The sequence below is a fragment of the Ochotona curzoniae genome, unplaced genomic scaffold, assembly GCF_017591425.1.
Source record: "Ochotona curzoniae isolate NIBS_2020 unplaced genomic scaffold, NIBS_Ocur_1.0 contig_1302, whole genome shotgun sequence".
NCBI lineage: Eukaryota > Metazoa > Chordata > Mammalia > Lagomorpha > Ochotonidae > Ochotona > Ochotona curzoniae.
Window position 1 is genome coordinate 1,603,559 of NW_024465035.1, and position 13,091 is coordinate 1,616,649.

General features: G+C 45.6%; 1 protein-coding gene across 1 annotated transcript in view; it reads left to right on the plus strand.

The window, feature by feature from the left end:
- Nucleotides 1–13,091, plus strand: part of PIK3CB (phosphatidylinositol-4,5-bisphosphate 3-kinase catalytic subunit beta) — an 86,332-nt gene that overhangs the window by 37,971 nt on the left and 35,270 nt on the right. Inside the window, exons 8-11 of the mRNA XM_041004230.1 lie at nucleotides 1,548–1,799; nucleotides 4,092–4,188; nucleotides 5,341–5,471; nucleotides 8,393–8,443. Coding sequence (XP_040860164.1) covers nucleotides 1,548–1,799; nucleotides 4,092–4,188; nucleotides 5,341–5,471; nucleotides 8,393–8,443 — 531 coding nt within the window. The remainder of the gene's footprint in view (nucleotides 1–1,547; nucleotides 1,800–4,091; nucleotides 4,189–5,340; nucleotides 5,472–8,392; nucleotides 8,444–13,091) is intronic.

Sequence of the window (13,091 nt, forward strand, 5' to 3'; positions counted from 1 at the left end):
TCTGGTTCTCTTCTTCTTACTTCTTCCCTCCAGTTAGAATATGTAGTTGAATTGGAATGAGCTAAATGTGGTTATCTTTTGATTTGCCTGTGATAATCTTTGCTTCAATAGGTTAGGTGCTTCTGTATAATGTTTAAGAGGAGTCTGAAAAAAAGTGGCAGCCTTAAATCCTTTTTTCCCAAACCTTTCCTGCCCTTGGTTTCTTGGTTAGGACATCCTATGTTAAATAGAAGTGGTGAGAACTGATAAATTACTCGGGACTCTCCAGAGGAACGGGCCCTGGGGACCCAGGAGAGAAGCCGGAAACCCGAGAGGGCCAATGGATTGTCTCCAGTCTGCAGCTGGCAACGTGGATCCTAGGAGTATTGATAACACCAGTCCTGTTCTCAGGTGGCCAAGCTGAGACAGAAGCAGAGCTAAGGTTTCACATTGGGCCTGAAGGCAAGAGCAAAGCTAGCATTCAGTTAGACGGCAGTTACTGGAGAACAGCCTGCTTTTCTGTTCTGTTCGAGTCCAGAGACTTAGGCCTACCCACCCCAGGGCGGTCAGCCAGTCAGGTCATAAAACACCCAGAGGTACCTCTGAGCTGATCTCCGACTCCCGGCAGCTTAGTCGCGTTGACATGTTACCTGCACTGTCACGTGGGCGTCTTGACTTTGTTTCTGTTCCTGTAACGACATTCTGTTTTATCCTGTCCTATTTTCTGTGTTTGAGAGGGTCCCTTTAGTGGGATAATTTGACTGGCTCTCAGAGTTGAGACCAAACTTATGTTCTGTAAGTCAGACATGGTAAAAATGTGTGGATTGTCTCGTTTCTTGCTCCATTTATTAATAAGGTGCTTAAGGAATTTTGTCTGCATGTGGACAATACTGATTTGTACATCACTTTACATGTTAATTCTTTGATTTTTCTATCAGGATATTTTTTAAAGATTGTTTATTATAAGAAAAAAAAAGATTGTTTTTATTGGAAAGTCACATATGCATAGAGGAGAGACAGAGAGGAATATCTTCCATCCGCTGATTCACTCCTCAAGTGGTCACATCGGCCAAAGCTGAGCCAGTCTGAAGCCAGAAGCCAGGAGCTTCTTCCAGGTCTCCCACATGGGTGCAGGTTCCCAAGGTTTTGGGCTGTCTCCAAGTGCTTTCCCGGGCCACAGGCAGGGAGCTGGATGGGAAGCAGGGCTGCCGGGATTAGAAGGCAGCATTCTGTATGAACGTGGGACACGTCGCAGCTACTCCTCTTCCAAGCCCACATCCCTGCCGATGCACCTGGGAAATATTGTGGAATGGCCCAAGTGCTTAAATATTGTGGGATGGCCCAAGTGCTTGGTCTCCTGCCAGCTCCAGGAGGACCCAGACGGGGTTCCCGCTTCCTCACATCAGTCTGGCGCATTTGGAGCATTAACCAGCAGGGTTACCTGGTTATCTGTATCTCTCCTTCTCTCTCTAACTCTTTTAAACAAGTAAAATAAATATTTTTTAAAAACAAAGACATTTCATTCTTGTAGAATTCACGATTTGTTGTTTATTTTTGTCTTGTTGCAGGTTCATGTCAGAGCTGGTCTGTTTCACGGTACCGAGCTCCTGTGTAAAACCATCGTGAGCTCAGAGATTTCAGGGAAAAACGATCACATTTGGAATGAACCGTTGGAATTTGACATTAACACTTGTGATTTGCCAAGAATGGCCCGATTGTGTTTTGCTGTTTATGCAGTTTCAGATAAAGCGAAAACAAAGAAATCAACTAAAACTATGAATCCCTCCAAGTACCAGACTATCAGGAAAGCTGGGAAAGTGGTAATTCTAAACGTTGTTGTTTATGGGGTAATTTTAACACTGTTTGAAGTAACTGATAATAATGTTTACTGACATTATGTCAGTTTAGATCCTAAAACTAATTTCAGGAAGAGAGCAAATATCCATGTTTATTTTATTTATTTTCTTTGGCAAATTTTAGCACATTTCATACTGTAATTATTTTATTACAAATGTGTTTCTTTTCGAAGATAAACATTTTGAAAGTAGTATGCCACAGCCTCTTAAAATCCAGATATGGTTTTAGATGGATCGTAGATTTTTAGAAGTATCATAGATTTCACTTCATTCAGCACACATTGTGGGCTCTAACATATAATTGCGTAATTAAAATCAGTATTTGAGATGACATTTATGAAGATTCTCCCAAATCTAGCACATAAATACTTTGAGTCGCTTCATGTCACCTCTGGCTGATTTGTTATTACATGAGTTATGAACGATCCTTCAGTTTTCAAAGCTTGGATTTTGAAAATCATAGGTATAACATTGATGACCTGCTGTCATATTCTAATCTTTTATTTCACAATTTTAGTCAAGTGTCTTTTTAAAAAAATTCTTCTTACCTCATAAAAGTTTTCCTTGTTGGAATGAAGAGCATGACTTTTAAATTTTTTAGAAGTTTGTTGTGTTTATGCAATTTTGGGTCCTTTTATTCTAGACTGAAAAATACTGGTTGTGAGTGTCATGGACATTAAGGGTTCGTTTCTTGTTGCTTAGTTGTTTTTACTTGCTTGAAGCACGGAGACAATTAATAGAGAGTGGTCTCTTCCTCTGGCTCTGAGGAGCTGAGCTGCCGGGCTGAAGCCGGGAGCTGACCCGAGCCTGAGCTGGCCCGAGCCTGAGCTGGCTGGAGCCGGGAGCTGACCCGAGCCTGAGCTGGCCTGAGCCTGAGCTGGCCCAAGCCTGAGCTGGCTGGAGCCGGGAGCTGGCCCGAGCCTGAGCTGGCCAGAGCCTGAGCTGACCCGAGCTTGAGCTGGCCTGAGGTCCATCCCTGGAAGCATCCCGCTGGCCTCCAGGCTTTGGGAGCTTGAGTCAGGAGCCACAACAGTGACTTGGACCGAGGCCCTGGGTCTGAACTGCTGGCTAAAGGCCTGCTTCTCCTTACAGTTTTTCCTTCTCTTATGTGCAGACTTTTCTTCACAGTGTATGAATATTTATAAGGTTTTTAGATGAATTGTGACCAACTTCCTAAGTCTGTTTAAATGTTTTCCTAGAAGGCCTGCCATCTGAGGGCTTAGCATTGCCCTCAGATGATAAGCCCATAGAGAGCCTCCATCCCGCGGGGGCACCTGAGTCTGCTCGCTGCGGCTCCTGTTCTCACCAGCTTCCTGATCCTGTGCGTGGCACTCAGCTTGGCTTCCGCCCCTGGCCTGGAGACCCAGCTCGAGTCCTGGGCTCCTGGCTGTGGCCCTCCCAGGCCTGGCTGTTGCAGGCATTGAGGGAGTGACCAGTGAAAGAAGGTCGCTGTCCTGCCTGTAGTCCCATCACTACGTTTTGAGTAAATACATGTATTTTTGAAAATTCCTGCAAGCTCAGTGCCTTCTTCTAGAGAAATACAATACAGCCATTCTATTATATATGTACATATTTAAGATTTATTTATTTTTTATTGAAAAGTCAGATATACAGAGAGGAGGAAACCCAGAGAAGATCTTCCCCAAGTGGCTGCAGCTGCCAGACCTGAGCCAATCCAAAGCCAGGAGCCAGGAGCTTCTTCTGGGTCTCCCACATGGGTGCAGGGTCCCAAGGCTTTGGGCCATTCTCTGCTTTTTCCCAGGCCACAAGCAGGGAGCTGGGTGGGAAGTGGGGCAGCTGGGATACGAACCGGCACCCATATGGGATCCTGGTGTGTACAAGGTGAGGACTTAAGCCACTAGGCTACTGCACCAGGCCCCATATTGTTATATTCTACAGCAGAGTCACATCACTTAATTTCAAGTTAAAATGTATGAGGCTGACAGTTTTATACATGTATTTATTGATACTGTATCACACTCATCTTTGGATTATTGAGAGTTCCTCTTCATTTTCGAAGGATCTGTAGTAAATATTTTATGGACTTACTATTTGCTTGTGAGACTTCCAAGATTTTCCTTTAACCATTAAGGGTTATGACATTTTTCTGTGTATATTTTGTTTCCATTTTGGATGATTTTTTTTTTTTGGAATCATGTAGAATTTTAGAAACGTTGAGAACTGACACCACACATGCACAGCCTTCCCTTCAGCTTGTTTCTCAGCCTCTTGACAGAACGCTGTCTTTCTCAACAGCATTATCCTGTGGCCTGGGTAAATACCATGGTTTTTGACTTTAAAGGACAATTGAGATCTGGAGACATAATATTGCACAGCTGGTCTTCATTTCCTGGTAAGATTTCCAGCTAATCCGTACTGGTAAAGAGCAACTGACTCTCGGCCCGTGAACTGGTTAATGTTTCATTGCAATTCAGTGTTTTCTTTGATTCAGTAAACAAGCCATTGTTTTATGTCTGTGTATTCCAGAACAGATTTACAGAAACGTCCGTAGTCACAGTAACTTCCCTTCTGCGCTGCTGGCTTTTGCTCCTGATGGTTTTCTTCACTATCGGAGGGACAATCGTTAAAATGGGATCAGTGCTGTAAACACTTAGTCTTTAGTTACTTTGAATTAGTAGAGCATTGTCCACACTGAATTGTTACTCAACTAGCCTTATTAAATAGGTAGATTGTTTTAATTCTCATTTTTAGTGATGAAAAAAAAAATCACCCTCCAAGTACGTTAGTCTTTCATAATTCATTCAAACCAAGGATTTAACGAAAAACCGCTATACCCTTTCCTTTGTCCCATACTAGCTTCCCAAAAGTTGGAAATTTTAATATAAACATTACCATATAAGAGTGATTTACTGCCTCTTCCATCTTAAGTTTACTTATCTGCGAAATTAGAAAGTTAAGAGTATCTAAGCCATGTGGTTTTGCTGCTGTGTCGAAGGGCAAGTCTGTGAGTGGAGCACGTTTAGGGAAGGCAAGACATGCCTTGGAGAAGGAGGCGGTCGGTTAGCTAAGTGCAGTACCGGCTGGGTGGGATATTACAGAACGCACTTGTGTCCAAGTCAGGGAGCTTTGAAAACCTCAGTTTGCCCAGGGAGAATGACATTGGTAAGGTGTAGATGCCGGTCTGCTGGGGTGAGGACTGAGGAAGCCACGTTACAGGTCTGCGAGCAGTGGTTGGGCCGCGAGGATTGTGGCCTACCTGATGGAGAGGAGGAAGTTCAGTTTATTTTTCTTCAAGATTAAAAATACTTACCAATATGAAGAAAGAGGTAATGTAGCATTAATTTTTCTTAGCTTTGTCATTTTAAATATGTGAGCAAACACACTGAAAATTTTCCCCAAGCATTAACAGAGAATTAGAGACTTATTGATACAAAGATTTACCACAATATATACTTTCTAGTTAATTCCTATGGGAGTAAAGCTATTATAAATTGTTTGTCCAAAAACATTTTTTTCAATAATCAAAATTATTTGCGTGTTTTAGATGAACTTGAAGAAATGTTGAATCCAATGGGAACTGTTCAGACAAATCCATACACTGAAAATGCAACAGCTTTGCATATTAAATTTCCTGAGAATAAAAAACAGCCTTACTATTACCCTCCTTTTGATAAGGTAAGTAAATTATTTAAGGAGCAATTCTATGAAATACTTGACATGTTAGTTTCCGGTTCCGTGTGTTTGTAGTTTAGGCCCTGTTGTCTTTCTGCTTCGCGACGGGCCCTCGTTGAGAGCTTGTTCCAGAAAGATCCTGAGCAGAGCTCGCAGGGGCTGGCTGCGATCAAGTGGGAAACGGCGTCTCTGCGGTGCAGGTCTCCCTGACAGTGGGAAGTCTTTCCGCTTCAGCGCTTTGTAGGTGTTTGTGATTACAAACTGTTCAGTGAGATCCAGCCACAGGGTGAGTGTTGCTGCTTGAGGTAGAGCTTGCTCGGGGAGTCGTTTTGGAGCTTGTCTGGTAAGGACTTTCCTAAATGCATCCTTTTTAGTGCTCAGCTTGTGTGTCCTAGACACAGGTGTTTATCTGTACTTGCTGAAAACTGGCGGTGCTAACTTACATGCTGTGGTTTTCACTGATTTTTATGAGAAAACCTTTGAACAAATTCTCAGAAAATGATTATTTAAACCTTTAGAGATTGATATTATACTAAATAATTTACCTGTAAATATAACTGCATTTTGGTGTTTGCTGTCAAACCTCTATGGAAATTATTTTAACTACCCAAGAAGTAGGCTTTCATTTTAAGTTCCTGGAAAATGTTTTTGTGACCAGTAATTTGAAACCAGATTAAAGTTTTTTCTTGTTACAATATACAGTATAGCAAGAACCTACACCTAGTATATAGTGATGCAACAGGATGATGTTGGCCTTACTTGTTACAAATATGTGTCTGCCTCATCTGCTCTTGTAAGTAGGGATTGACCTTAAAGCACAGTTCCTGGCAGTGCTGCCAGTCATCTACCCAGAAGACATTATCAACGTTAGCTTCTTTGGGGTCAGCTGAAAGGCCTTTTGAAACATTCTGACAAACTTAGCATCCTAGTTATTTATGATCAGATATTTTGAGAGTTTCTTCAAAATCCCCAGTTTTGGGGCCCAGTGGCGTGGCGTAGCGGCTAAAGTCCTTGCCTTGAACGCGCCAGGATCCCATATGGGTGCCAGTTCTAATCCCAGCAGCTCCACTTCCCATCCAGCTCCCTCCTTGTGGCCTGGGAAAGCAGTGGAGGATGGCCCACAGCCTTGGGACGCTGCACCCGTGTGAGAGACCCAGAAGAAACTCCTGGCTTCGAATCAGCTCAGCTCCACCACTGTGGTCACCTGGGGAGTGATTCATCGGACGGAAGATCTTCCTCTCTGTCTCTCCTCCTCTCTGTATATCTGACTTTGTAATAAAATAAATAAATCTTTAAAAAAAAAAAAATCCGCCTGGGCCCGGCGCGGTGGCGCAAGTGGTTAAAGGTCCTTGCCTTGCACGCCCGGGATCCCATATGGGCGCTGGTTCTAATCCCAGCAGCCCCGCTTCCCTTCCAGCTCCCTGCCTGTGGCCTGGGAAAGCAGTTGAGGACAGCCCAAAGCTTTGGGACCCTGCACCTGCGTGGGAGACCCGGAAGAGGCTCCTGGCTTCGGATCAGCATAGCATCGGCCGTTGCGCTCACTTGGGGAGTGAATCATCGGACGGAAGATCTTCCTCTCTGTCTCTCCTCTCTGTATATCCGCCTTTCCAATGAAAAAATAATAAAAATAAATCTTTAAAAAAAAAAAATCCCCAGTTTTACCATTGCCATAGTCACTCGCAGCTGGTTGTCAAACTTTCCTTCTGTCCTTATGGTCCCTGGAGAGTCTCTGGTGAAGAAGATCAATGTGGGAAAGAGATATTATCTTTAAATAAGTATGAATGTACTGGTTGGTTTTCCTTATAAAGTTTATATGGTTATTTAAAAAGCCAGTTGTACAAATACGAAGTTTCCCCAAGTCCTATTCGTTTTCTTTAATGTACTGCTTGTGCTATAATCACTATACATTTTGCTTTTCATATCAATTTTAATGGTTATTGCTTCCTTCTGATATAATCATCTCATTCGATTATCACTACAGCCCTGCAGAATAGAGTAGGAACTGCCACATTTGTATGGGAGAATCTCTTACTTACGGCCGTATCACTCAGCCATAGGATATGGATTTTCTAATTCTGTATGCGTTGATGTTTTCACTGGACAGTGCGTTTCTGTCATTTCTAGAATGGGGCCCCATTAAACTTAAACAATTTCAAAATATTGCCAAGTATTTAGCTTTTATTTCTGCTTTTAACTATCTGTTAAGTGAAAGAAAATGTGACGAGAGATTATTATTGTACATGTAGTAACTTTTATATATTTGTACATGTGCATTTTCTTACCTAGAATGCATTTACCTACTTTTTAAAAAAGATTTATCTATTTTTATTGGAAACTTGGATCTCACAGAGAAAAGGAAAGACAGAGAAAAAGATCTTCCATCCACTGGTTCACTCCCCAAGGGGCTGCATCGACTGGAAATGAACCAATCCGAAGCCAGGAGCTAGGACCTTGTTCCTCTGGGTCTCCCACGTGGGAGCGGGGTCCTAAGACTTTCGGCCGTCCTCAGCTGCTCTCCCAGGCCACAGGCAGGGAGCTGGATGGAAGTGGAGCAGCTGGGATACGAACCAGCATCTCTATATGGGATCCCAGTACACGCAAGGGGAGGACTTTAGCTGCTAGGCTACTGCGCTGGACCCCCTAATTTTAAGCTTGACATGTATGAGTAAGCCATTACTTATTTTATCTACAAATAACCCTGTTGTTCCTTAGGAGTTACATTCCTTACAGATAGTAATAACATATTTCTCCTGTAAGAGTTTGAATCATTTGAAAAATACTACTTGGTATTAAAATGTATGTTTCCATTATAAAGCGTGAAAGTGCCAGGCCATATGGAGTCCCTTATGGTCTAAGTATAGTCATTTATGCTAAAAATTTTATAAATATGAAAAACAAAATTGTTATTTTTAATTTTTCCACAGATTATTGAGAAGGCAGCTGAGATTGCAAGCGGTGATAGTGCCAATGTGTCCGTAAGTATCAGGAGCTCCAGCAGGGCTCTCTGTGCAGTTGTGCACCTGGTCTCATTCGCAGCAGCACACTTGAGTCTGACTCGTGAGCGTGGCTCAGTGTTCACATACTAGTGTTTTTTGAAATGTCAGCTGTTGGAGCTTGGTACTTGTTCAGTGGGAGCCTGCTTCCCGACGGAGGAACGGGGGCCGCAGCTGGCCTTGCCGAGGAGACGAGAGCTGCATAGATGAGCAGATACGGCTCGGCCAGTGTCGCGTTGCTGGAGGCTGTGTGTCTCATAAACGACTTAGGAAGGACAGGCCTCATATCCGGGGCTCCCAGCTTCTGCCCTCCTGGAACTCCACCACTCGTGACGTGTACTTTGTGTGTCATAGCTTAGTATTTCTGCTCCCGCTGCTTGGCTTCAGCAGAACCAGCAGCAGGAACCTGGAAAACACAACGGGAGACTCTACAGCACTCAGTCATTTCTCTGGAAGGCGGAGGGACTCGTTCATCCACGGGCACGTCCCTGATGTCCTGCAGTAGCTGCTCCTGGAGCAGGCTGAAGGCAAGAGGCAGGCACTCCGCCTGGGTCTCCTGTGGTGGGGAAGGACTCCTGCCCTGGAGCCGCTGCTGCCCTGCAGGGCACTCTCCAGCAGGAGGCTGGATCAGAAGCCGAGAAGCTGTGTGACCCAGGCCCTGTGGTGTGCAGGTGTCCCAGGCAGAGGGAGCTGCCGCCCCCAGCCTGCCCCTTCGTAGGACAAGGACCTGCTGAGGCTCGGTCCGGTGCTTTTGCTGTAGCTGTGCAGCTGATCTACGCCACAGAATTCCCTGAGCACTGAGACTGCCGTAACGGTGTTGGCTCTGCTGTACTTCTCCATAAACCAGAGAAAAAATCTGTTTATGCGCTCCTTCGCTATTTCCCTTATTTATTTTTGTAAAATGAGATCATTCTATAAATCACTTCTATTTTTATTTAGTGCTGTTTGTAGATTTTATCATGTTAGTATGAATAGGTCTGCTCCACTTTTAAAAACTGCTTTTGAGTGGACCCGTGTTGACTGTGGGTGAAGCCGCCATCCCATATGGACTCCGGCTCATCTATCAATTTTCCCACTTCCAGCAGAGCCCTGCTAATAGGGTGGGAGCGGCAGTGGCCAGTGGCCCAAGTCCTAGTGCTCCCCCCCCTTGTGGGCGGCCTAGGGGGACTCCTGATCTCCGCCTGTCCCGACACTGGCCATTCTGGCTATCTGGGAGGAGAACTAGCAGATGGATGATTTATCTCTCCTTCTCTATAGCTCTGCTTGTCAAATAGAGAAGTCAGTAACTCTTTAGGAAATGCTTTTGGGGTCAGTGTTTGGCGCAGTGGTTAAGCTTGCTTAGGTTGTGTGCACGATGTATTAGAATGCTAGAATTCCAGCTCCTTAGTGCGCCGCTGGGAGGCAGCACGTACTGGCTGCAGGAGGCAGGGCCTGCAGGAGGCCTGGATTGAGGTACCAGCTGCTGGCATCACCCCGACCCAGCTGGCTGCTTGTGGGCATTTGGTGAATAAGTCAGTGGGTGTATGATTTCTCCTTTTGTATGTGCATGCTTGTGAACCTTTCAAGTAAAACTGAATCTACAAACATAAAAAGACACTTATTACCACTCTATAGCATAAATTGCTGCTATTAATTATTGCATATACCTGTCATGGTGATAGATCGCCTGTTTGTTCTAGCTTTTCTTCATCCAAAAGGTGTCCCACAGTGACTATCCTGCCTGCTTCCTCTTTTTTTTTTTAAATATGCATTTTCCTTTGGTTTGAAAGAGGCAGATCTGTCCAGTGGTTCACTCCCCAAATGCTTGTGACTGCTGGGACTAGATCCGGGAACCAGGAACTCAGTTCGAGTCTCCAGTGTGGGTGACAGGAGCCCAAGTACTTGAGCCGTCCCCTCTTGGGCTCCCAGAGCGTGGGTTAGCTGGAAGTTGGAATCAGGCAGAAGCGAGACCTCACTCCAATGCTGTCAACTCCAGTGCTGCCGCTGTCCAGGCAGTGGCTCACGAGTTGCAAATGCCTGCCCCAGACATGAGTCTTTTTTTTTTCCTTAAGATTGATTTATTTTTGGGCCCGGTGCAATGGCGCAGTTGTTAAGGTCCTCGCCTTGCACGCCCAGGATCCCATATGGGCGCCAGTTCTAATCCCGGCAGCCCTGCTTCCCTTCCAACTCTCTGCCTGTGGCCCGGGAAAGCAGGACGGCCCAAAACTTTGGGACCCTGCACCCACGTGGGAGACCTGGAAGAGGCTCCTGGCTTCGGATTGGCTCAGCTCCAGCAGTTGCGGCTGCCTGGGGAGTGAATCATCGGACGGAAGATCTTCCTCTCTCTCTCTCCTCTCTGTATATCCGCCTTTCCAATAAAAATAAAATAAATCTTAAAAAAAAAGATTGATTTATTTTTATTGAAAGGTGGATTTACAGAGAGAAGGAGATAGAGAGAGAAAGATCTTCCGTCCACTGGTTCCCTTGCCAAGTGGCCGCAGCAGCCGGAGCTGAGCTGAGCAGCAATTTCTGGGGAGAGACGATGATCTCTCGCCTCCCGTCCCCGATCCATCCAAATGCCCACGAGGCCAGGCTGGACAGGTGTCAGGAACTCAGTGTGACTCTCTTACCTGGGCAGCAGTAACTCAAGGACCTGACCCAAGTGCAGCTAGCAGGAGAAAGGCTGGGATGGTAGTACAGCGCAGACTGAAACCTAGGCGCCCCGTCATGGGCTGGAGGCACCGCAAGGGGAGACTAACTGCTCTGTCGAGTGCCTGCTGCTTTTTCTTTTTTCCTTGGAAGGGTTGTGTGTTTTCCAGTGTTGTTCTGTAAGGAAATAAGTCAGCGCTCTGTGCTTTTGGCGGGAAGAGAGGAGCTATTCTGGTTCTTAGCGCGGTGACCGCATTCGTAGTGTTTTCCTCAGATGTCTCAGGAGCCTCTTAGGAGTCTTTCGTACTTGACAATTCCTGGCTGACCAGCATAATGCATTTTGTGAAACTATAGGCATTAAGGATCCTGTCTGTGAAGACTTCATGTATTGTGGGTGACTTCCTGGGACTCAGCGCTCCTGGGTCTCACTCCAGGCTGGGATGGTTGAGCGGAACAGGAAGGGGCAGCCCGGCCGAAGCAGTTGCTTCCCCTGCAGTTCCCTCCGCGTCTGTCTTGTGAGTCGCCTGGCTTCCTCCTGCTCACGTGGCTCTGAGCTGGCACTCTCCCAGGGCCGTGTGCACAGCAGTCTCACCATTGCCTGTAGCTGAAAGGTCCAGTACCAACTCCTGGCTGCTTCCAGAGTTTCCGCCAGAGCCTCTGATTTCCTGCCTGTGTCACTGACTGGTTTTTGGAAGCCTGAGTGTTAGCGCTGTGTGGACTCTGTTCTCATTGCACTGTTGACGGAGATGTCAGGAGCAGACCCAGAGCCGTAACAGCTTGGGAACACGTTCCTTGCTGTGTGCTCTGTGTGTGCATGTGTGTACTACAGGAACACATGCAATTCAGGTAACATGGCCTTTACGTTGTCAAGATATTTTACCTGCTGTTGGCATTTTTAATTGTGGCAAATACATGTAACATAAATAATTACCATGTTAACCATGTTCAAACACTCAGCTCACTAACATATTCACATTAAATTAAGTACATGCACATGTGGGGCACTCATCTCCTGAGCTTTGCCTCTTGCAAGTGGAAGTGCTGTATCCCCTGGCAGCTGCTGCCTCTGCCTCTCGGCCACACCTGGCAGCTGGCAGTCCGCTGCTTGTGTCTGTGAACTTGACCACTAGACATTTCATTGGATGTAATCTCTTCAGGTTTATCATTGTTGTGATGCATGTTGGGTATTCCTTTTTAAAACATAGTAATATTCCATTATTTTGGTTCTCTACTTATCCACCAATAGATACCTGCACTGCTTTATTCTGTAATCAGGAGTAGAGATGTAAGCATGTGTGTGCAGACTCCTCTGCACTCCTGCTGTCAGCTCTGCCTCCTGGGAGAAGGGATTCAGGACTTGGGCTGTCCTGCCCGTGTGTTTTCTTACAACAGTAGACTCTGCTGGGGTCAGAGCCCAGTCCCCAGATCTGGGCCACTAGCCTGGTTAGCAGATGTCTGGGCTAAACCAGAGCCTCCCAATTCAGAATCTTAATGCAAAAGCATGTCAGTTGTAGAATTTTTTTTTTTCATTTTTTACAAGTTAGTTTATTTGAAAGGCAAGGTTATACAAGAGAAGGAGAAACAGTGAGATTTTCCATCTACTGGCTACTCCTCAAAGCTAAGAGCGAGGAGCTCAGATAGGTCTCCCACTTGAGGGACAGGCAGCCAGGTGCTTGGGCCTTCTTCAGCTGCCTTCCCAGGAGCGTTAGCAGGGAGCTGGGCAAGAGCTGTTAGGCAGGACCCAGACTAGTGTGCTGCTATGGGATGCTGGCGCTGTGGGCTGCAGCGGGAATGGCTGCACCACAGCAATGGCTTCTGTTCATTTTGATGTATTAATTATCTCTTTGTTCAAATGTAAGATCTGACGTCAATCTTGAGATGAGTTTATCATCTTGAGAGCAAAAACCAGAATTCACAACGTATTAAAGTGAGCCTCACTGCAGTGTGCACAACATAGTCGGAAAGCAGTAAAAGTAAATGGGCCAGGTTTAGGGCAGCCTGC